Source organism: Aspergillus puulaauensis, chromosome 6, assembly GCF_016861865.1.
Source record: "Aspergillus puulaauensis MK2 DNA, chromosome 6, nearly complete sequence".
NCBI lineage: Eukaryota > Fungi > Ascomycota > Eurotiomycetes > Eurotiales > Aspergillaceae > Aspergillus > Aspergillus puulaauensis.
The window spans coordinates 2,354,769-2,375,964 of record NC_054862.1 but is presented as its reverse complement, the minus strand read 5'-3'; the positions used below and the strand labels follow the sequence as shown (position 1 = coordinate 2,375,964).

At 52.0% G+C, this 21,196-nt stretch overlaps 8 protein-coding genes across 8 annotated transcripts; 4 read left to right on the top strand and 4 right to left on the bottom strand.

The window, feature by feature from the left end:
- Window positions 1–1,792: 1,792 nt before the first annotated feature.
- Window positions 1,793–2,620, bottom strand: APUU_60927S (HAD family hydrolase; the record flags this gene model as incomplete). Its single annotated transcript, XM_041694221.1, has 1 exon — window positions 1,793–2,620. The coding sequence occupies one exon, from the start codon at window positions 2,618–2,620 to the stop codon at window positions 1,793–1,795; it is 828 nt and encodes a 275-aa protein (XP_041560073.1).
- Window positions 2,621–3,769: 1,149 nt separating this feature from the next.
- APUU_60926S (uncharacterized protein) lies at window positions 3,770–5,046 on the bottom strand (the record flags this gene model as incomplete). The annotated part of the gene is made up of 5 exons (XM_041694220.1): window positions 3,770–4,252; window positions 4,307–4,544; window positions 4,608–4,660; window positions 4,709–4,745; window positions 4,796–5,046. 5 exons carry the CDS (start codon window positions 5,044–5,046, stop codon window positions 3,770–3,772), a joined length of 1,062 nt encoding a protein of 353 aa, XP_041560072.1.
- A 1,870-nt stretch (window positions 5,047–6,916) lies between these two features.
- On the top strand, window positions 6,917–8,610 carry APUU_60925A (putative oxalate decarboxylase; the record flags this gene model as incomplete). The annotated part of the gene is made up of 7 exons (XM_041694219.1): window positions 6,917–7,199; window positions 7,250–7,355; window positions 7,402–7,573; window positions 7,618–7,685; window positions 7,729–7,849; window positions 7,900–8,404; window positions 8,462–8,610. The coding sequence occupies 7 exons, from the start codon at window positions 6,917–6,919 to the stop codon at window positions 8,608–8,610; spliced, it is 1,404 nt and encodes a 467-aa protein (XP_041560071.1).
- A 175-nt stretch (window positions 8,611–8,785) lies between these two features.
- Window positions 8,786–9,675, bottom strand: APUU_60924S (RTA1 domain-containing protein; the record flags this gene model as incomplete). The annotated part of the gene is made up of 2 exons (XM_041694218.1): window positions 8,786–9,444; window positions 9,504–9,675. 2 exons carry the CDS (start codon window positions 9,673–9,675, stop codon window positions 8,786–8,788), a joined length of 831 nt encoding a protein of 276 aa, XP_041560070.1.
- A 365-nt stretch (window positions 9,676–10,040) lies between these two features.
- On the top strand, window positions 10,041–11,218 carry APUU_60923A (uncharacterized protein; the record flags this gene model as incomplete). Its single annotated transcript, XM_041694217.1, has 2 exons — window positions 10,041–10,106; window positions 10,151–11,218. 2 exons carry the CDS (start codon window positions 10,041–10,043, stop codon window positions 11,216–11,218), a joined length of 1,134 nt encoding a protein of 377 aa, XP_041560069.1.
- Window positions 11,219–11,356: 138 nt separating this feature from the next.
- APUU_60922S (pepsin-like aspartic protease) lies at window positions 11,357–12,691 on the bottom strand (the record flags this gene model as incomplete). Its single annotated transcript, XM_041694216.1, has 1 exon — window positions 11,357–12,691. One exon carries the CDS (start codon window positions 12,689–12,691, stop codon window positions 11,357–11,359), a length of 1,335 nt encoding a protein of 444 aa, XP_041560068.1.
- A 4,678-nt stretch (window positions 12,692–17,369) lies between these two features.
- Window positions 17,370–18,210, top strand: xanC (transcription factor xanC; the record flags this gene model as incomplete). The annotated part of the gene is made up of 3 exons (XM_041694215.1): window positions 17,370–17,469; window positions 17,523–17,960; window positions 18,032–18,210. The coding sequence occupies 3 exons, from the start codon at window positions 17,370–17,372 to the stop codon at window positions 18,208–18,210; spliced, it is 717 nt and encodes a 238-aa protein (XP_041560067.1).
- A 1,225-nt stretch (window positions 18,211–19,435) lies between these two features.
- Window positions 19,436–21,180, top strand: APUU_60920A (uncharacterized protein; the record flags this gene model as incomplete). The annotated part of the gene is made up of 6 exons (XM_041694214.1): window positions 19,436–19,584; window positions 19,634–19,852; window positions 19,907–20,162; window positions 20,212–20,475; window positions 20,529–20,861; window positions 20,908–21,180. The coding sequence occupies 6 exons, from the start codon at window positions 19,436–19,438 to the stop codon at window positions 21,178–21,180; spliced, it is 1,494 nt and encodes a 497-aa protein (XP_041560066.1).
- Between the last annotated feature and the right edge of the window lie 16 nt (window positions 21,181–21,196).

The following is a 21,196-nucleotide window of genomic DNA, read 5'->3' as shown; positions in this document are numbered from 1 at the left end:
TTATGAGAACAAAAAAAAAAAAAAAAAACTTCCTCGTAGAACAAATTTTTGAAATTACGCCGCGAAACCACGCTCATTTAGCTTTAAATTAAAGCAAGCTTCTCGTGACAGCCTGTCGAATCGACTGATACTGATCTTAATTAGTCTTGGTTAACATGGCGCTGCTATTAATAGAGTAGCTAGTTTTAGCTATATCACAAAAATACTCTATTACTAAACATGATCATGTTATGAACATGTTCTATAATATAGTTAAAGCGCCTGGCTGAGATAATCAGATATTAGCCTGATTATAGAATCCCTAAAGTTCTTCAGGAATTTATCCGGTATATCCAGAGTACTGCTGATAACCTCCTAAAGAACCCTCTAGATTAAGGGTAGGTATATACTATCACTAACCTTCAGGCGGGCATCAGCAATATCTAGAAAGATATCATTATATTGAAGAACGCTCTCTAAACAGTCTCTACAAGAGTCTAAATCTATACTGATATTACCAGAGAGGTACCACTATCAGCTTACTACTAGTTATCTCATGATTCCGGCAGTTCCAGGGGCGCCACGCCCTTAGACCTTGACCAGGACCGCGAGGTTATTATCAAGCTAAGTACCTAATTTATATAATAATACCGCAAATATAAGAATCTAGAAATTATTAAGAAAGCAAACCGCGCCCTCCGGGAGGCTAGTAAAGCCGCTGGCAGCCCGGCTTTAGCCAGCGTGTCCTTTCCGTCAGCTTAAATCAGGTAATCTAAGCTTAGTACTTGACTCCGCCGTCCAGGCAGAGGTGGCACGCCGCTACCGGGAGTAGGCGACGGGGATTGACAAGACTGCTAAGATACGGATTCCTACCTAAGGGATGGTAGCCGACGGTGTCCCGGTAAAGGCCATAAACCTGCCGGGCAATATATCTGCTATTATCAACCAGTTGACCAACAACAACACCAGCCAGTGGGGACTAGACTATAGGATTAACCACATTAGTTAGCCCACCAAGGCCGCCGTCGGCAAGAAGGAATCATCGATTATGATAGAGTTTATAAACCTGTAAGCAGTAAACAAAGCGATAGATTTAGGTATTATCTAGAACGCTACGGTCCTGAGAACGCGGATCTACGACCAATCAGCCCGCATCAAGCAATGGCTATAACTGTCAGAGATATAGCCACATAGGAAGTACCTGTCCTAACTAAACTGCCTGCGCCAGCTGTGCGGAGGATCACCAGACTCAGGACTGTCCACGCAAGCAGGCGGCAGACATAAGCCGTAGGTGTGCTAACTGTGGTGACGCACATGCAGCGTGGTCGAAAGCCTGCGTTTATTACCAGAGCGAAGCTGCCCGGGCCCAGGCGGTAGAGGCATCCCTGGAAAGATATCACCGGGTGCCGGCCTACCTGGCCTCGGAGCCAGCTGGGGAGCAAACAGCCTGAGGGCCATGGAATTAGGTGCTGAAGACGGGATTAGGAGGTCCTAAGCAAGCCGCCGGCTACAGAGTCAACCGGGGGCCACGATAACAAATTAGAAAGGAACAGGCAGGAACGGAGTAGTGATCTTTATATGGGATAGTTACTGTATGTAAAACGGCGTTGATGGCTTCGAGTCGCTTGAATTGAATTGAACCTACATAGCGGGAACTCATCGAGCTACAACGGCTTAATCAACTTGGATTGAATGAATTGAATTGAATTGGCTTAAATACTGTATTTGAAACGGCGCTGTGGTTTCAAGCTCTCGTTCAATGGAGTATAATAAATAGCTGTAACAACTCCACTATTTCTCGAGTCTGAACATATCAAAGCCCATTAATCACTTCAGTCAGATCTGCCAGTGTGGCAATGGTGAAATCCGGCTGCAGCCCTGTGCACTCCTCCTTGTTTCCGTCCCCAAACGAGCACCAACACACCTTGGCCCCAATGTTCCTCGCAAACTTGATATCAGAGATGGTATCGCCAACCATGATAACATCGCCCTCCGCCGCCAGGAGGTCCTCACCAGTCTTAGCGCGAAACCTCGGCGCAAGGATGTCCGTATAGGAGGCCGGATGCGGCTTCCTGTTCTCGCCGTAGAGCGGATCGCCGATGATGTACTCGTCCGGGATGATACCGTCCAAACCGTGCTGTTTCAGTGATGTCTTGATCATCTCGACGCCCTTGTTGCTCACGATTGCCATTGGGATTTCGCGAGACGCAATGGCCAGAAGAACCTCCTTGGCGCAAGGAAAGGCCTTCTGGAGGGGTAGTCCGTGCTCTATGTATAGCTCACGAAAGACCCTGATGCAATAATCAATGTTTAGACTGTCACGGTGTTCAGCTGGCCAGAGGGTGTCGAACGTAACGCGGGCTGCGGCACCGGAGGATATCAGGCGCTCGAGCTCCTTCTCGGTGGTGGAGGGGTCGAAGTTTGGGAGGAGGGTTTTCAAGGCGTGGGCCCAGGTTTCCTTGATGGCGTCCATAGTGTTCATGAGAGTCCCGTCGAAGTCGAAGATGATCAGTTTAGGTGGGATTGATTTCGCGGCATTCTTGCGCTTGCGCCTTATGGAGGGAAGAACGACGGCGATGAGCTTAGCCAGATGTCTGCCGAGCGCGGTGATGGACGAGACAACGCGGTTAGCGACGGACATACTGATGTATGTGATACTCGTTCTATAGGATGGTTTGCTGGAGGCTGTGTTGAGGTTCTGCTGTGGATGCTGGAGGACGGACTTTTAATGAGTATCGGAATGCCCCTGGACACTTGTCGCCTCTTATAAAATGCAGAGACTGCAAGGGCTGGGTGAATAGAGACACAATGGAGTGTAAATGCCTTGATTGTGCAACGGAGGCATTATAGAGTGGTATGGCTTGGGGTCTCAGGGGTTGTTCTTCATCGCGGTGGTATAATGGCGTATTGACTGCAGACGGATTTGAGTGTCAGAACAGCTGTTGCGGCATCAAAGGGACGTTCTTTGTGAGTGTTGATTGCGTGGATTACTTCTTTGTTGGTGTGTTATCACGGTGTCTATTGTGTTTCGATTGTCGAGCTGGATGCAGTCGGCCTTCTGATGAGACTGCGCGCATTAACTCAAGGAGAGTAAAGTGAAGACTTCTGCAGCATACCTGGCTTGTTTAAGATTAGTTCATTTATACGAGCTTATTGATACATGTTTCTGCATCCAGGTGAATGGAAGCTGCAAGGCCTTTCATTGCTCTGCAGCTACCCCGAAATGCCATTCATTGTTGATTGGCGTGGAAGTGCATTGGCAAATAAAATACATACAAGCAGGTAGATTGACAATCCCAGTGAAGGGTAGCTCTTCACCTTCTATATCAATGTCAAAGTAGCAAGGTCGACTCCCGTTAGTACAGTAAACGAAGTCTTCACCATAATGTCACCAGGAAACCTCGCTTGCTCCTATCTTGGGAATAGCAGCGTATAAATATGCTTACATATCTGTGTTTAATGAGAATTTATGCGTTCTTTTGGTATTCACTTTGCAGAGAATTTTCCACATGTAGTTCCATAATGGTTGGTATAGTCTAAATATATTTGCGACGAGGCTAATCGACGAATGACAAGGGTGAACTGGGAATCGAAACCGGAGTGAAAGAATGGGACACCAATATTATATGCAATATGCAATGTGCAAACGCCGTGAATGGTCTATTTTGTGTTGATCGTGTTAAACGTAAAGTGGTCGACCGAGGAGGTGTCGATACTTCGTCCATCAGGCTCGCCTTCGAAAATAACGAGTCTAGTGCGAAATCGAAGCCAAACGAATTGATGGGCGAAGTTACTCGGTTGACTGGCACTGTGCCTTGTAGTTCCGAGACAGCTCGTCGCAAGCACCCCAGATGCGCCGACGGTTGGCAATGCCCATCAGCGTCGCGTCTTCCAGCCCGTACTTCGGAGCAGTGATTGCGTCCAGCCAGATATAGACCTGCTTGTGGTTCAGGTCCGTGTCTGACTGGCGCAGCACCTGCTTCTCCCAGAGCCACGGCATGTCCGACTGAATGAAGCATCTCCAGAAGTAGTCGTCTTGGGTGACGAGGTGGATGAAGGCAGAGGCCTGGATGAGAGACTTCAGTGACTCGCCTGGAAGAAAAGAGCAGATCTGGTAGACTAGTTCAGCTGGCAGCGCGCCGAAAGGGTTTCTGGGCTGTCGGTTGCCGATATCAAAGTGCTTTGAAGGTGCGCGGAGCCTGCCTGTGGTCTCGATCTGCATCCGTGCGAGCTCTTCGAAGCCGGCTGCGCCTGTGGGATGTCGCACGGAATACTGAAAAACTATCAGTGAGCTTGCTTAGAAGACGCTGGTTGCGATGGTGCCTACCTCTGTTCCAGGGAGACACTGCCAGTACTGTCCTTGTGCATGCGCAACATGGTCGCCGTATGCAAGTCGCAGCGCGGACCCTGATACATTGCACAGGCTCATCATGGCATCGTAAAGAACGTCCAGGTTGGCGTCTTTGGGAGCATCAGAGCCTGTCAGAGAGCGGAGGAGGATCTGGAAACAGCACCAGTGGAATGGCACCACGGGGCCAGGGGCTTCGTCTGTGCCAAAGCCGTAGCTTCAAGGAAGGAAAACAAGTTAGATTGAAGCGTTTTCAGTACCACGGAGCGTGGGCTGTCACCAATTGAAGTATGTTCGCTTTGCACGCTGTCCCATCTTCACAGCCAGCTCGCCCTGGAGACGGTCAGTTCGGCTGCATCAACAGAAAAGGAGCAAACATACGGCATCTGCGTAATATCCAGGCCCGGAGACGAACGCTCTAGACGCAGTCAGATGTATGTAAAGTCCTCGCATGCTGAGATTGCCTACTTGGTCTTGCCCTGGACGTCGTGCACTCCGAGACAGTGCACCTCGGATGTCCAGACGACACTCTCCGAATCGACCAAGCGCGGGTCGTAGCTGTATATCGACTCGTCTTCCTGGGGGGTTAAAGGCGTAGTAGCGCGAGAGACGCTGTCCACATACTGCTGTCGTCGCGCGGCTGTGACATCGGAGGGCGAGCCAATGCGCATTCCTGAGAAGCCGACGCCGCAGATGGCGCAGTAGCAGTCGAAGGCCATTTCAGTCTAGGGCTGGCCAGAGACGACTGGCAGAGACGACTGGCAGTGTGCTTGTCAGTTGTCGATGTCGATGTCCGACCGATGAAAGCTGGAGACAGGCCCCCAAACTCCAAACACCAAAATTCAGACACCAAATTCGCAAAGTGCCGAAGATCATCCAATTTTAGAGCCTCCGATCCAATCAGACTGCACGCAGGCCCACATGGACTGGCTGGATTGAATGGAATGCCAATCAGGGCCGCCACGCTGGGCCCTGAACCGTCCTGGCTCCAGCCCCTGATGAGCCCCAGGAGTCAGGACTGTCTTGCAGCTCTTCTCTCGTCTGACCGCTTCTTCTCCTTGCGCTGTTGGATTTTAATATATAAGATTCGGAAACTGCATACAGGCGGTCAGAATGGTGTTGTAGGGCTTGATCGTACCATCACAACAGTAAATTGCAGCAACTCCATTAAACACCGTAGTTTCGGTCATTAAACACTGTAGTTTCGGTCGCTTCGCCTCTTCCCTTGGCCCGTAGAAGAGGCGAAGTGCCTTGTATATTCATTTATTCACCGCTGAATTCACTGCAAGGACTCTGCAACATGGCCACCAGCTGCAGCTGCGAGCGCCGACCGGTCAAACCTCAGGATTGTATAACAATCGGCGTCCACGGCTGATTCCGACATGACCGACCGATCCCTCCGAGTGCAATATTCACGAGTACCGACCGTTGAGTCTGCAGACTGTGGGGCTTTGGCGACCGTACGATGCGACGGGTTGGACTTGTGCGCACTCGAAGTCCAGGAAAATAGTCGGGCTGGCGAGTACTGGACATGATTTCACTCAACCTGCCCAGTTTGGAGCTTCTGATTTAGTATGCTGGTATATTATGCGTTTTGTTATGCTGTTTGATGCTGGTTGACGTGATATGACGGCAACAGGGCTGAGTCGACTCGACATAATCAGTCTAAACCCTACAAGCATCGCTGCAAAGGTGCAAATTGGCTTCTACCGGCCAATCACTACTGCAGTCAGGATTAGAAAGCATTGCAGGAATCCAGCTGCCTAGAGTGGGCCTGCATCGGAGTCTGTATCTACTGATCTACTCTGGTCCACAGGAGTCACGATACCCCCCATGCTGTAAGCTGCCTCGTCCGGAAAAGCCGGCAAGTTACACGGTACTGCTCACTGCTTAGCCTGCTTGGTCGTGCGGGGACCTCCATATTATTTACCATGGGATGCTGCTATTTTTGCGCATGTCGGAGTAATATCCCCCCCCTCTGCACCGCCGTTGGAGGCGACCTCATCGATGGACAAGTAAAGACTCGCCGTGAGGGGAGCCCTGCCTGTGGAGAGCAGCCTGGCCCTATGGGAATACTGACGGCCTGCTGCAGAACTAATTGCCAGCGGCACGTCGACAGGGGTCTTCTGCAGAGCAACGGGCCGGACTGGTCTCCGCATGAGGGGATCCGGCGTTCAGGACTTAACGGGTCCTCCATGGCTTGACTTCCTTGGCTAAAGCTTGGGCTTTTGCAAATCTGTGCGCCTGATACAACGTCCTATACGCCGGTTGTCGTTGCTTAGCCCACTGGCCATCTCTAGGGCCATGCTGATCCACACGGGATGGGATGATGCCCTTGGTTCCTCCAGGCAGCAGGCATTGTTGCTATTCCTGAACGGAGACGGCATTCGGTCATATTTCTATGTTACAGGTTAGTCCCATTCCTCACGCTGGGCTTCTCCTCACGGCCGTCCGAGGAGCTATCAGCCCGAGGAACAGGGGTGCTGCTGCTTCCCCTCATCCGGCTGAGGGATAAGTATATATAGGGCCCCGGTTGACGTTGAAAATACCGATTGTCAGGCCTCATCCTCAATAGAGCCCACTGACACCATGAAGTCTACTCTTGCCTTTTCTGTACTCGCACTCTTGACCTCTGCCCAAGGAGCACCCACGCTTCCTAAGCGGCAGGGAGGAAACCCTCCGTTACGCGGACCGCAGGATCTTCTCGGATACTCGCCTGACAATAAGATAGCGGAGCCAAGTGCCGAGATTCATTATACCCCTGTCCCGGGCCAGAAGGACGATGAGGACCTAGGTGTCTACCTGGACTTCTCCAAGACCGAGAACCCGCAGCCAATCCGTGGCTCACTGGGTGGGACTGACCCTGGCCCACGTAGGTCTTCTTGAGGCTCCTTCTTGTGGATTTGCTGCTCACGATTCTAGGAAACGCTGCCATCGACCGCCAGAACAGTGACAAGCTAGCTCCCCCGGGGACAGACCATGGACAGACTATCAATGCTAACTGGCCCATGTCACTGAGCAAGGCCAAGTAAGACGGTCCTCCTATACTTTGATTGATGCTAATTGACGAGCAGACTGGGCCTTGACGGTGCTGGGTGGTCCCGACAGGAGAACACCGTTGTGATGCCTGATGCTACCAAGATGGCTGGTGTTGATATGCGCCTGGAAGAGAGCGCGTATCGTGAACTGCATTGGCACTTGGCAGGTGAATGGAGTCTTGTTCTCAATGGGTCATGCAGAATTCAGGTATATTCCCCATCTTACTCTTTGATATTGACTGACGACTGTAGGCTGTAAACGAAGATGGCCAGACCTTCATCGACGACGTGACCGAGGGCGACGTCTGGTTCTTCCCTCCGTAAGTCACTCTTCTATGGCCAGAGAGTAAGCTGACCGGCCAGTGGCGTGCCCCATTCCATCCAAGCCCTTGAGGGTGGTGTTGAGTTTCTGCTCGTCTTCGACGACGGGTCCTTCTCTGAAGACAACACCTTCCTGGCGTCCGAGATATTCGCCCATAACCCGGTTAGAGACCCTGTTATATTCATTCTCTTCACGACACTGACATGCTGTAGAAATCCGTCTTGAGCAAGAACTTCGATCTCCCCATTTCCTCCTTCGACAACATCCCCGATGGCGAGCTCTTCATCTTCCCTGGAACGCCCGCCCCAGACAACATCGCAGACCAGAACGTCAGCACCACAGCCGGTCCAGTCCCTCTGGCAGAGTCCTACTCATACCACTTCTCCGAGCAACCAGCACACAACGTTGCCGGCGGGAGCGTCAAGATCGTTGACCCACAAACCTTCCCGATAGCAAACAACTTCGCAGCAGCCGTAGTCACCGTGAAACCCGGTGCGATGCGTGAAATCCACTGGCACCCGTCCAGCGATGAATGGAGCTTCTTCATCCGCGGACAGGGAAGGGCGACGCTTCTCGAGGCTCCTAAGACCGCGACAACCTTTGACTTCCACCCGGGCGATGTGGGATACTTCCCCAAGTCTCACAGTCACTACATCGAGAACACGGGAGATGAGGATCTCGTGTTCGTGGAGGTGCTGCAGGCGGATCAATTTAGCGGTATGTTGTCCTCTGGTATTCTCTCTGGGGGGTTGGGTCGGCTGCTAATTGCAATAGATATCGCATTGGGCCAGTGGCTAGGCTCAACACCGAAGGCGATTGTCGGGGATACGCTGAACTTGGACGACAAGGATCTTGACAAGCTGAAGTCAGACAAGCAGTATATCGTGTCTGCCCCGAGCAACAACAATAGCACACAGGGCTGAAGCAGGCAACTATAACATACTTGTTGGTGGCACTGATATCAGCTTCGTTGCGGAAGCATGTTCAGTACATGGCTACTGAATTGCTATTAATGAAAGCATATACAACAACAATCTATTCTATGAACCTAATTTCGCTATTTGAAGTTCGTATAGTATCTCTGTAGCACAGCAGATATCAAGCCTTACTCTGGGAACTCCCCATACTGAGCAGCTGAGACCCATGGCGCTCTCTCCTGATCGTCCCTGGATGCCACCAGCCCCAGATAGCCATGACACCAAGCATAAGCACGGAATCAAACACATACATAGTCCACTCATGGCTCAGCAGATACCCCTTCTGTCCCATCGCATACTCAATCACACGGAAGACCGAACGCACCATGATCAGCGCACTGACCGCATAAAGCGGATACAGATGTTCCTGCCACGCCCCCTGCCCATACTCAGATCCACCTGCAGACTTCATTCGCATCTCAAACACAACAGACGTGATAATGAAGAGTCCAAACACGATAATCTGGACCATCAAACCACCAATCACAATGCCCTTTGCGGAATCCGCCATCCCGTCCATGGCCATCATGCCTGCGCCGCTGCCCTGGACGATAAAAGAAACAATATCGCCGGAGACAAAGACCTTCGTGAGCCAGCGGACTCGAATGAGGGAGTGCTTTTCACCACCGACGGCGCACATAAGGCGCGCAAGGAACATGTAGATAGACGCCGCGAAGAGGACAGGGCCGAGGAGGATGAAGACGCTCTGGATGATGTAGGGAATGAGCTCGCCGGTTTTATTGGTGCAGCCTGCGCGTCCACCGTAGCCTATGATTTCGACTGCAGGAATTGCTCGTCAGTGCTCTGGGTGTGGGTTAGAAGATGGGCTGGGGACGTACATAAACCTCCGATGCAGAAGGGGATGCAGAAGCGGGCTCGTGTTGACCATGCTTTCCAGCTGTGGAAGGCCGTTGCACCGAGGAAGAGAATAAGGAAGATGACCGATGCAGGCAGCGAGGGGATGTATTCCCACAGGTAGTAGTCGCCGGCGTAAGGTTCGAGCTTGGCCATGGCAGTGTTGACTTGGTATTTGTTGAAACTGAGGTTGAAATGAGGTTGAGATATTGACAGATGGCAAACAGGCGTGAATTCGGCGATACTTATAGGACATCTGAGGCGAGTGCATGGTAGAGCTCTATACGCGTATAGAGAATTAGGGCAGTGGGGATTCCCAAAGCGGAAATCCCCGGGGGTTGGCATCAGATTCTGGGTCGGTGGTCTGTGCATACGCGGACTTTTCTCGCTTTCATTCGCCCCTCGAAGTCTCGATCCGTCTGCTATTCTTAGCCTGCCTTACACTGTAAATGAGCCACCGGCTGCCGGCTAATAATATTCTGCCCTCGCCCGCCGTCTGTGCAGGAATACGCGTACTTGAAATGGTCCGAAGAGCCCATAGAAAGTCGCGCAACGGCTGCCTCGAATGCAAGCGGCGTCATGTCAAAGTAGGCCCTTCTGTCCGCATTGCATTCTCCAGCTAACCCTTCAGTGCGACGAGAAACGGCCTGTCTGCTCCAACTGCATCAGCTCGGAGCGGGATTGCGAATATGGGACTCGGTTGTTGACTGCGACTCCAGTGCGCCCATTGACAGTCTCGCCGGTGCCTGATACGCCTCGCAGTTCGGCTTCTGCAGGAAGTCCCTCGTTATGCGATGACCAGCCCGTGAACATGCTGCATGTTGAGCTCTTCCACAATCTCTACACGAAGACGCACCACTCCTTCGACCCAACGGGGTCACTACCATGGCTTCCTGAACTCCTCTCCCAGTCCATCACAACTCCCTATCTGGTCAACGAGCTGCTGGCCTTCAGCGCCCTCCATCTGAGCACGCAGCGTCCAGACCGCCGAACCTTCTACCACTTTCACGCCGCGCAACTGCAAACCCACGCCCTGGCCATCTTCAACGAGACAAACCCCGAAGTTACCCAGGAGACATGCCTACCGCTCTTCCTCTTCTCATCTGTCCTTGGCATCCACATGCTCTGCGATACCCTCATCTACCGCGAAAACAACCTCGACACCTTCATCCCCCGATTCGCGCACTACCTGCGTCTCCACCACGGCTCGCGCACAATCATCGGCCAGGCGTGGAAACTGCTAAAAGACTCGATCCTCAAACCGGTGTTCGACACTGGCATGTCGCTCTACAGATCCGGCCCGTTGGGGGCTGGATACAGAAAGCTCCTGGACTTGGTAGTCGCAGCAAACCTAGGGAGCGAACCCACAGCAATCTACCGCCAGGCCATCGAATCACTGCAGGCGTGTACGAACGTGGTGGACATTGCTGACCGCGAGACGCACGTTCACCATGTGGCGATAAATGGGGTCATTGCCTGGCCGGTGCTGATCAAGCTCGAGTTCAGCGAGCTTCTGGAGCAGAGCAGGCCGGAGGCGCTGGTGATCCTGGCGCATTATGCGGTGCTGCTGCATCGGTTTAGGGAGACCTGGCTGTTTGCAGACTCGGGCAGGTTCTTGATTCAGGAGATTGGGAGATGTCTGGGGGAGGAGTGGGAGGAGTGGTTGGCCTGGCCGAATGCTCAATGCCATGATACGTAGTAATGGTTTATGTAGTATCAGATGAATTAAGGTAATCATTGTCTATCATTAAACAGGTCTATCATTAACAGGTCTAGATCTGGTATCATGGCATGCTCTCATGCAATATATACAAGTAAAAATGCACAACTCTTATCATTAAAAGAAGCCCTGGAACAGCACAACCATCGCAACGAGCACCACGAAACGCCCACTGCCCAGAATCTCCAGCGACGACGCAGCACTGTCCTTCCTCGCAGCAAAGCGCATCGTCGAGTTCCCCCAGTTGAACTCCGCCACGACGTTCCGCAGGAAGCTCATGCCGAGCAGGTACAGCTGGCGCGCATCGGCCTCAGCATCGCCGGGCATATCCATTGCGCGAGTGATGGCCGACTGGCACAGAAACCCGGAGGAATCCTGCTGCAGGATCAGGTCGTCGGGGTTGATATCGAATGTAATCCCGCCGATCTTCATGGACAGGCTGGGCACCTCGGCCTCACAGTCGACAACGTAGCCCTGAGACGTTTCCGACCAGTTGGCCGGAGGGCTGAAGAGGTTGTTGAAGCCATCGGCGACTTCCAGGGGGACCATGGTCTGCGGCGAGCCCGAGTCGACGATGGTTTGGTAGGGGGTTGTGTACTCGCCGTCGTCGCCGTAGGTCAGGGCCTCCACGGTGGTGGCCCAGTATGACCGTATTTTGTTGCCGTCTGTGTCCGTTTGGCCTCCCTCGTAGGGTTCAGCTGCAACGACAGCCCAGTCGCTGGTCAGTTCGAGGTCAGGCACGCCGCCCAGGACCATGACGCCGCCGTCGCCGGTTTCCTCGTTGGCCGGGATGCGCTTGAGGGCGAGCGAGAAAAAGGGCTTGATGACGTCCTCGCTGGCCATCTTCATGACGAACGGCGTGTAGTGGTGGATCTCGCCCTGGGTCGAGATGTTCTGGTTGTCGATGGTGCCGTTGAGCTCCATGGCAGAGGTCAGCGGCGCATATGCGAGCCCTAGAATGCCGCTGGAGCCGAAGTTCATGGGCGTCGTCCAGTTCACCAGCCCGAAGCGCTGGTCCTTGACGCTGGCGTCGCCCAGGGACATGTCTTCGGTCACCATGAGGCCACGGCTGGTGCCAGCGCCGTAGGTGGCTTGGAAGTTCTGGTCGTCGATGACCTCGAAGCTGCTGCTCTCCTTGTCCGTCGAGTAGCCGTCGGTGGCATATCCGCAGGCAGACTGCTCGAGTTCGCTCAATTCGTCCGGATCCCCAAAGGGCACAGTGCCAGCGCACTTGAAGTCGTCCTCTACGACGAAGACGTCGCTGCTGCCGGTGTCCACGGTGAGGCTGAGGGTCTGGCTGCCGAACGTGACGGGCGCCTCGTAGCGGAGGCCGTATTGCGTCGCGTTCAGGTCGATGGTGTAGCTGTTCTCCTTGCGGGTTCTGAGGTCGCGCGGGAGGCGGAGGGCGACGGCGCTGACCAGCAGCTGCGCAGCGACGAGTGCGCGAAGCATTTTGAACGAGATAGAGGGGGTGGAGGTGGAAACAGAAAAGAAAGTCAAAACACGGGGACGACGGAGTTAAATAGATCAACACGAACAGGCCGCAGGGATTCAGCCCCAATCTTGGCCAGGCAGTGTCAGGATAATTTCTGGGCGAGTAAGCCGCAGTGGGGGCCAAATGCCCGATTGGGCCCGGATGAAGCTGTACAAATCGCCTTTGGGCAGCGGAATGCGGCCGACGCGGAGGTTGTCTATCGGTCGCCTTGATTTCTTTCTGTAGCCAGCTAGGTTGTCAAATCAATCAATCTGCTTGTGTTGATACCTCGACAGTCGACAAGGACATTCCTGATCGGTGGGGACTGGTAGTGGTGGAGAAAGGGGACAATCAGCCCTGGACGAGCCCACCAGGCTGTGCTCTCTGGCCACTCTGCTTCGCTTCTGGGTGGAGATTCATTATAAACTGGCCAGTGACAGCCTCCAATAATGCAAACCACCGATTATTCGCTCGCCTCGATGGCTTACGGGCCTATGGGCTCGTATATCTCGGGCGACTGGCGAGTGACCCTACCATCTCTCTCCACTATTCTCTTCACTGCCTCAGTGTCTTGAGAGTTGAGATCAATCAGTGAAACTAAAGAGTAAAGACTGAATAACGAGCTTGGGCGTGGTACAGATCTGGTCGGAGGCCGACTGACGCATATCGCCCGGCATGCTGATATACGAGTACTCTGGAGCTCGCCACCAAATACCAAAACTCGAGGACTTGCGTTTGTCTTCAATTCCTTATCTAATGTGCAGTGATATATGCGTATTTATTAGGCATCCAGCATAACGCATTCGCGGTTCTTGCGTGGACTTGTCTATGTCCGAATGAACGCCTCCAGACCGTTTAGCCAGGCGGGTCTGGTCTGCAGATTACTGCAGTTTACTGCAGTCTAAACATGCACGATTCCTCGCCCGGTGAGTCGGTGTCGGCGATGGCTGGTTGGAGGCTGCCTGAAGCTCATGGACTGTCGCCATCAGGATACCTTGTGCTACATGAGAGCCTATATCGACCGGCTCTCGTAAGATAACGTAAATCCCGGGCGGTAGGTGCGTCCCGGGCGGAAGGTAGTTTTTGCACCCGCCTATTGCTATACAAACTTTCGATTTAAATAACTTCATCAATTCTTAATTAAATTCTTTGAACTAAAGATAATTAGAAACACGACAGCTTGTTCTCTTATGGCCTTGTATTCCGCAATTCGTACACTTTGGTGGAGCGCGGCTACGTCTCTCTAAAGTTGGAAGAGCAGTAGAGCTTGACACCCCCCCACTAACTTGAACTTCATTATTTCTTGATGAAATAAGGTCCCTGGCTTCTGCAAATGAAAGGCCATCTGCAGGAGTCATTAAATGCCTAGAACGACTCTTTTTTACCATATTATCTGCCACGAATTCGCGGAGATCCGTATTCTCCCGCGCCAACAACCCAGCGTTGTATATGGCTAACTCGCACCCCTTCACAAATTCGTCCAGCGCCTGCTTGGAGGGGGTTGGTGGACTGTTAGAGCCCTCTTTTAGAAGCTTCTTAATTGACGAAGCTTTTCGGTGTACTTGGCGGACCGTATGAGGCGTACAAAGTTGAGAGGATGGAATTGAAGCAGTCCCTCTGCTTGGGGGGGGTGTAGGAGTTGATAACTTTAACTGCAGCTTATCCAGTACTGCAGCAGGTAGGAAAGGAAGTAACCCAGTTGCCCTGAATCCGCTTTGAATATTCTCTGTTGTAAAGACCTTCTTGTGGGCTTCCGGGTACGCCTTTAAGAAATCAAGCTTGTCAATATGATTAGATCCACAGCGTGCCTTGCTCTCGATCATAGATCCGTACGCCTTTTTTAAAGGACCAAAGCAGCCAACATCAAGAGGTTGCAGGAGGTGAGATGAATGGGGAGGCATGCAGATAGGAATAATATGATTATTCTTGCATGTAAGGTCGAAAGCAGGAGTTAGGTGGCTTCCATGGCCATCCAAAATAAGAAGTATATACCCCCCCCTCTGCCGCCCTTGTACAGCTGGAATAAAGCATTTTTCAAGCCAGCGAAGCCCAATAATATCTGTTGTCCATCCATTATCACTAACTTCAATCCTCCATGCAGGTGGAATAGACAGTTCTTCAAACCAACCCTCAATATAGCGCTTTCCTTTGAAAATAATCGTTGATGGAATCGACCACCCGCTTGAATTGATACATTCAATGGTTGTAACCCACTCCCGATTCCCTGGTTGTACAAGCCATGGTTTGCCTGGCATTTCTGCTCGAGATACCACCTTTGTTGTTGCAATTAGACCCATAGCGAAGCCAGTTTCGTCAAAGTTATAGATATCTTCATCTGATATACCGTACTCGACTTTAACCCTTTGTATCTCATCGAAAAATAGGCGAATTATCTTAGGATCTTCACAGAGCGCTCTTGAACGATTAATCTTTCGAGCAAACCTGGTTTTAATTTCAGGGCGCCTCTTGGTGAATTCTGTTACCCAGTTCTTTCCAATTGGTCGGGATAGGGTTGAGGATTCGTCCAGGATAAGTTGGGCCATCTCACGAACGCGCGAGGGCCTCGGGGCTGCTCCACGAATATCTAGTGATACTATCCAGCCTACTAAGGCCTCTTCTTGACGTAGGGATAGCCTATGTTGATGATTGCGGAGTTCTGCTTGAGAATGTCGGCCATTAAGTCTTCCTCGGAGTGTATTTGGATGAATATTGTAGGCACGCGCCGCGGGCGCAATTTTTTGAAATCTTCCATTTTTAAGGTCTTGAATCGCGCATTCGATCCGGCCCTCCTGCTCAACCAAATTTTGATTCGTTTGACGCGCTTTTCGTGGCATGATAATTGTTAAAAGTTGAGGTTAAGAAACGCGTTGATGCGGGTGCAAAAACTACCTTCCGCCCGGGACGCACCTACCGCCCGGGATTTACGTTAGCGCGATATCATTGCTAATCACTTCGTTTTCTCTACCGATTCAAGGCTTTGCACCTGAGATGCTGGAGCCAGCCGTTAGTTAATTGCGGTCTCTACGTATGCGATCGATGTCCATAATCCTTGCAGACTGCTCCATATCATGTCCACCTGTGGTCACCAACCAACAGCTTGCAAGAATGAGGCAATGTGCCATCTCTCGCAGATTTATCCACCTGTCGTCTGATGTAGAGTCGCTCGTGAAGTGCTCCAGGCTCCAGTAGGCTTGCAAACTCTTCGCCACAGGATCAGCTCCATCTGCTCCGATCCCAACAGCACGTCTACTCGAACCAGGTGATTGACTGTGCCATTTGATGGATCCTGCGGGCCTGAGCAATAACGTCTCACCGAGTCTCGTCCTGACTAGCAGACTTTCAAGGATCACTGGGTGGGACAGATGTGGCGTCCCTGCCTTGTCTTACTCTGTTCTTTGCCTAAAGACTCCTCTATACCCTGTCCCATAGTCCCTATACTATGCTACCGAGCGTCACAACATAGCCCTCCGTTTATACATAAGCTCTCTAAGTCAATGTATTCCAGCTAAGCCGCTTCGACACACAGCGACTTTCCGGTTGATCATGATTTAGTGCTGCCTCGAGAATACTACTCGGCTTCGACGTTATCTTCCCTTGAGTACTCTTGTTTCTCTTGTCTGGGTCTTGTTTCGCCTCCGTTCCAATTAGTATTCCGAAACTACAAGGGGAGGGGTACCCTGTAAAGGTCACCCAGCAGCAGTCCGACCACATCCAGGCCCAGAGCTTGCGTACCAGGCTCAGGGGACTCGGCGGCCGGTGGCGGCCGACCAGAGCGAGACCGGCCAGACAGTGGAAGTAAACGGGAGGCGTTTCTATAATAATGGCGTGTTTATTATAAGAAAAATCATCTCGTTGTAAGAGAACGAGATTGTTCTTGATGGATGGAGGAGGCCGTGAGGGCATGGCCAGCAGAGCGCACACCGAGAGAAGTATCGTAGGAGAGACATCGGTTGACAATGGGATATGGACCCGAGATACTAAGATCTGTCTCTTTTCTGTAGCCTACATGGTATTTTGGATGCTGTACATTTAATGCGTGGCATGCATACAAGAACATGGCAGCCTATCGCCTCAGCTACCATGTCAAGCATCACTAATTAACGACCTTATTATGCTACTAGTTAACTAGGTCATGGCGGTCTTTAATTAGAGTCGGTATAGCTATACTGATTGCCAGCTATATACTAACCAACAGTCAATGCATATACAAAACCGGCCTGGCTGATTGCAATCACGCCCACTCGACTGTCAGCATCGACCCTTTATGACCTCAATGGCTTATATGCGCCAGTCCTGCTACCTGCGCAGTCTAATCGAGAATGTACATATCTAAACATAGCATGGTCAGGACTCCGGCGTCGTACAGGCCCTGCCACCAGACTGCCGCCAATAGCCCGGCCCCAAGACACATGGTTCATGAGCGAGAACGCACAGCATCAGGCTTCGGAGTTTGATTGTCAAATTGGAGCTCATAGCCGGGCAGATGGCGTGCCTTGCCTGCTTGCTGTGCGACATCGGGGTCTCGTCGCTTGCGTGAGGAAGTACGGTACTGGATATAAGTATTGGCAGTCAGTTCTGGCTGCGTCGCTACTTACTATATTCCGTCTCGTCATGACCAGTCAACAATGGAGATAGCTTGATACTATCCAGAACAAAATGCCTGCGAAACATCACAGCCCAGAGCAGAGTGAGTCGCTAAAGCAGGATCCGACGGAGCGCAGACGGCTACAGAATCGTCTCTCGCAGCGGAATCACCGTACGTCTTTGACTTCTATTCCCTAAAACAGAATACTTACTTGACTTGCTCAGGGAGGAAGATCCGCGATCGAATCGCCAAACTCCAAGAACGAGTCATCGCCAGCGAGCTGCGTGCTGCAGCAACCCTGCACGGATGGCACTCGGCGCCCTGCATTCCCTACGAGGTGAAGCCATCACCGTCCTCTACTTCATCGTCGCTGTCGCTGTCCCCGTCCTCTCCCCCTGCAGAGCTACAGTGTCCACCGGCGTCGTATAATGTCGGCCTGAACACGATGCCCCAACTTCCTCTGTTCTCTACACCGGGAGAGAACGACGAGACGGGGACTACAGTCAGTTCTGTGAATGGGAGTGGCACATCCAGCCCAACAGCCCTAGTCCCTCCTGATATTGTCACTGGCTCTGCGTTGGGACTCGGGCAGGGCTACGGACTTGATACGGTGCAAATGTGCGAGCAATGGGGGTTCCAGGGATCTGTTTATCTAGCTACAGGTATTTCTCCATCCTCTCCAGTGTGCGACCGAGATCAGATACTGACGGATGCAGAGACGTCTCTACCGCAGATACTGCAGACTCTTGGTCCGTCGTCGAACGCGATTATACTGCTCCAGACCCCGGGGTATTCAGTCGGAGGAAGCACACTGGGATATACGTCGCAGGGACAGGCGGATATGAGCGGGTGCCAGTGTCAGAGCCTGGGGTGGATGGCATGCCCTCTTCATCCGATGGGTTAAAGACTTAATCCCATGGTGAAAGACATGTATTTAGAAGTTCGATCTTGAGACTCTCCCAGGCAGTGAGTAGGGTTAAGGCCAGAGGTTGCCCGTACAGCACAGCCGGTTGTGATTATAAAAGTCATCTATGACTCAGTAATCGATCCTACCTCCTGCTACATTGTAAAGCCGAACTCAAGTTTTTTTTTGTTTGGAATCGGAATGGGAAGCTATATAACTGGGCTTCTATTGACGTGAGAAAGTCGGCTCTGACGATACATCAACACGAGCGCGTTTGCAGTCAGCCGACAAGACGACTGAATATTTCCTTGTCGACATACCTGGAAATAGCATTTACTTGGGTCGGTCATTTCCGACAGCAGACACGATATCGCTGCTAATTTAATGTAGGTGGTGCGATATCAGGGCGAGATAGAGCCACCCACTACACCGGAGCCTTCTCGTATTGCTGTACCAGCTGATACCAGGCTATGACTCTTCGTAGATTAAATAGCTCTTCGTGATATTGGATCATGGGTATGCCTCAGTCATACTGCTTGGTGGATGTTACTGTCGAGGGAACTGCATGCATAGAAGATCCTTTCCAGAGCCTCGATATGTCGCTCATATTCTTGGTAGTCCATCTGTATCATTAATTATTGATTGTAAGCTCTGAAGACAAAAGAAAAGCACTGGTCAGGCCAGGCCTGGATCAGCTTGCTGGAATGCGACATTTCGAAGCAGTTCTCGCAATAACTCCTTCCAGCGACGCGATAAGCACCGTCCCGCGAACAAGCCATTGACAAGTCGTCTTGATTTATTGCCAAGGTCGAGCCAAGATAATATGCCCACGCAGCGAATCAAGACCCTGGTACGGATACGAATGGTTGCACTGGCTGGACGGTGGAAGGACGCCCAGCAATGGCTTAACTCGGAGCCAGATAGCAGCCAGCCTATCGCTTCTCTGCAAATTCCGTGGATCTGCAGCTGAGACTTGGGCAGGCTTAAATGGGCGGGGTATGTTACAGTATGCAGGATCTTGGCTGACAATGGTCTTTGGCCAGGCCTATATCAGCGGTGATATAACCACGCGGCTTAAATACGGTACGGGGTGGCTGTCCGCCGCTTATTCAAGGCATCCTACGGTGTTCTCTTATCCCCTGGAGGCAGAGGCTGCTTTAAAGGGATTCAATTTCCCTGTCCATTGTTCCCCGCCATCTCTTCTTCTCACGTCGAGCTGGATTCTGCTTCGAAATGGCTGAAAAGGCACCGCTCGAGCCCAAGACACATGGCGATGAGCCCCCGTCCTATCCCGATGAGACTCTGAAAGAGGCCGGCAATGTCGAGATCCAGTCGCTGACGCCGGAGGAGGACAAGAGGATTCTACGGCGAATCGACCTCTAGTACGCGATATCCAGACCAGGGCATATTGCAGTATAGCTGACAGTCCAGCCTCCTCCCGATGATGGCCGTCTCATACATGTTCCAGTTTCTAGACAAGTCCGCCATGAGCTTCACAGCTATCCTGGGTCTGCAGGAAGATCTGCATCTTGAAGGCGAGGACTACTCCTGGGCAAGCAGCATTTACTACTTCGGCTACCTGGCCGCGTCCTACGTCGCAGCTGTCTTGCTGGTTCGGTTCCCCGTTGGCAAGATGATTTCGACTTCAATGTGGGTTATAGTCCAGCTCATAATGGCCGCTGGATAACTGCTTACCGTGTTCAGCATTGTCTGGGGCGCTGTGCTGATGTTGACTGCGGCCTCGTTCAACGACAAGGGCATCATCGCAGTTCGTTTCTTCCTCGGCCTCACTGAAGCTGCCATTGCACCGGGCCTGAGTATCGTCGTTTCCATGTGGTACAAGCGATCAGAGCAGCCTTTCCGCCACGGAATCTGGTTCCAGGGAATCACCATCGCCGGTGTCTTCGGTGGGTTGCTTGCGTACGGCATCGGGCATATCGAAAGCATTGCTCCGTGGAAGGTACGAATGAAGCGTTTGCCTGTCTTGCTCTATAACCTGACGCCCCCAGGCCGTGTTCCTCATCTTCGGCGCCATCACGATTGTTTGGGCTTTCGTTCTCTTCTACTGGCTTCCAGACCACCCGCTGAACGCCAGGTTTCTCAGCGACGAGGACAGACGCAAGGCCGTCATCCGAGTCCAGGAGAACATGACCGGCATTAAGAACAACGAGTTCAAGGTCAAGCAGGTCATCGAGGCCCTTCTCGATGTGAAATGCTGGGCATTAGTTCTCATTCAGCTGACATGCTCCATTCCAAACGGCGGAGTCTCCAATGTAAGCGGGAAACAAGCGGGATGGGCGTTGAAGGACTAATAAGCGATAAACAGTTCGGTTCTATCATCATCGAGGGCTTCGGCTTCAGCACCCTGAATACGCTGCTTGTTCAGATCATAACCTACGTCTTCCAGGGCGTCCTCGTCCACCTCTCCACCGCGGGTTGCTCATGGTTTAAGAACAGCAGAACGTACTGGATGGCATGGAACTCGGCGCTTTCAATTGCTGGAGCTGCGATGGCGAGACAGATATCTCCAGATAATACTTGGGCCCGGTTCATGGGCTACTGTCTGGCGAATGCGTATTCCTGCAACTTCCCACTGACGCTTGCAATGTCGACGGGCAACATTGGTGGCTTTACGAAGAAGACGACTGTGAATGCCATGGTATGAGCAATGTTCGTGTCTAGGAGAATTATACTAACTCGTCCAGGTCTTTATCGGATACTGCGTCGGAAACATCATCGGACCACATCTCTTCTTCTCCTACGAGCAGCCATCGTATCCCTCTGGTTTCCTGGCGATGCTGATATGCTTTGGCGTTTCCTTTGTAATCCCCCTTGCCTTGAGGTATTATCTCGTCTGGGAGAACCGCCGCCGAGACCGTCTTGGTCCTGTAGATAGTGGCCTTTCTGCGGAGGATCTGGATGCTGCGGTCCTGGACAAGACCGACAAGGAGATCTTGCAGTTCCGCTATGTCTATTAGTAGTTTACTAAATCTA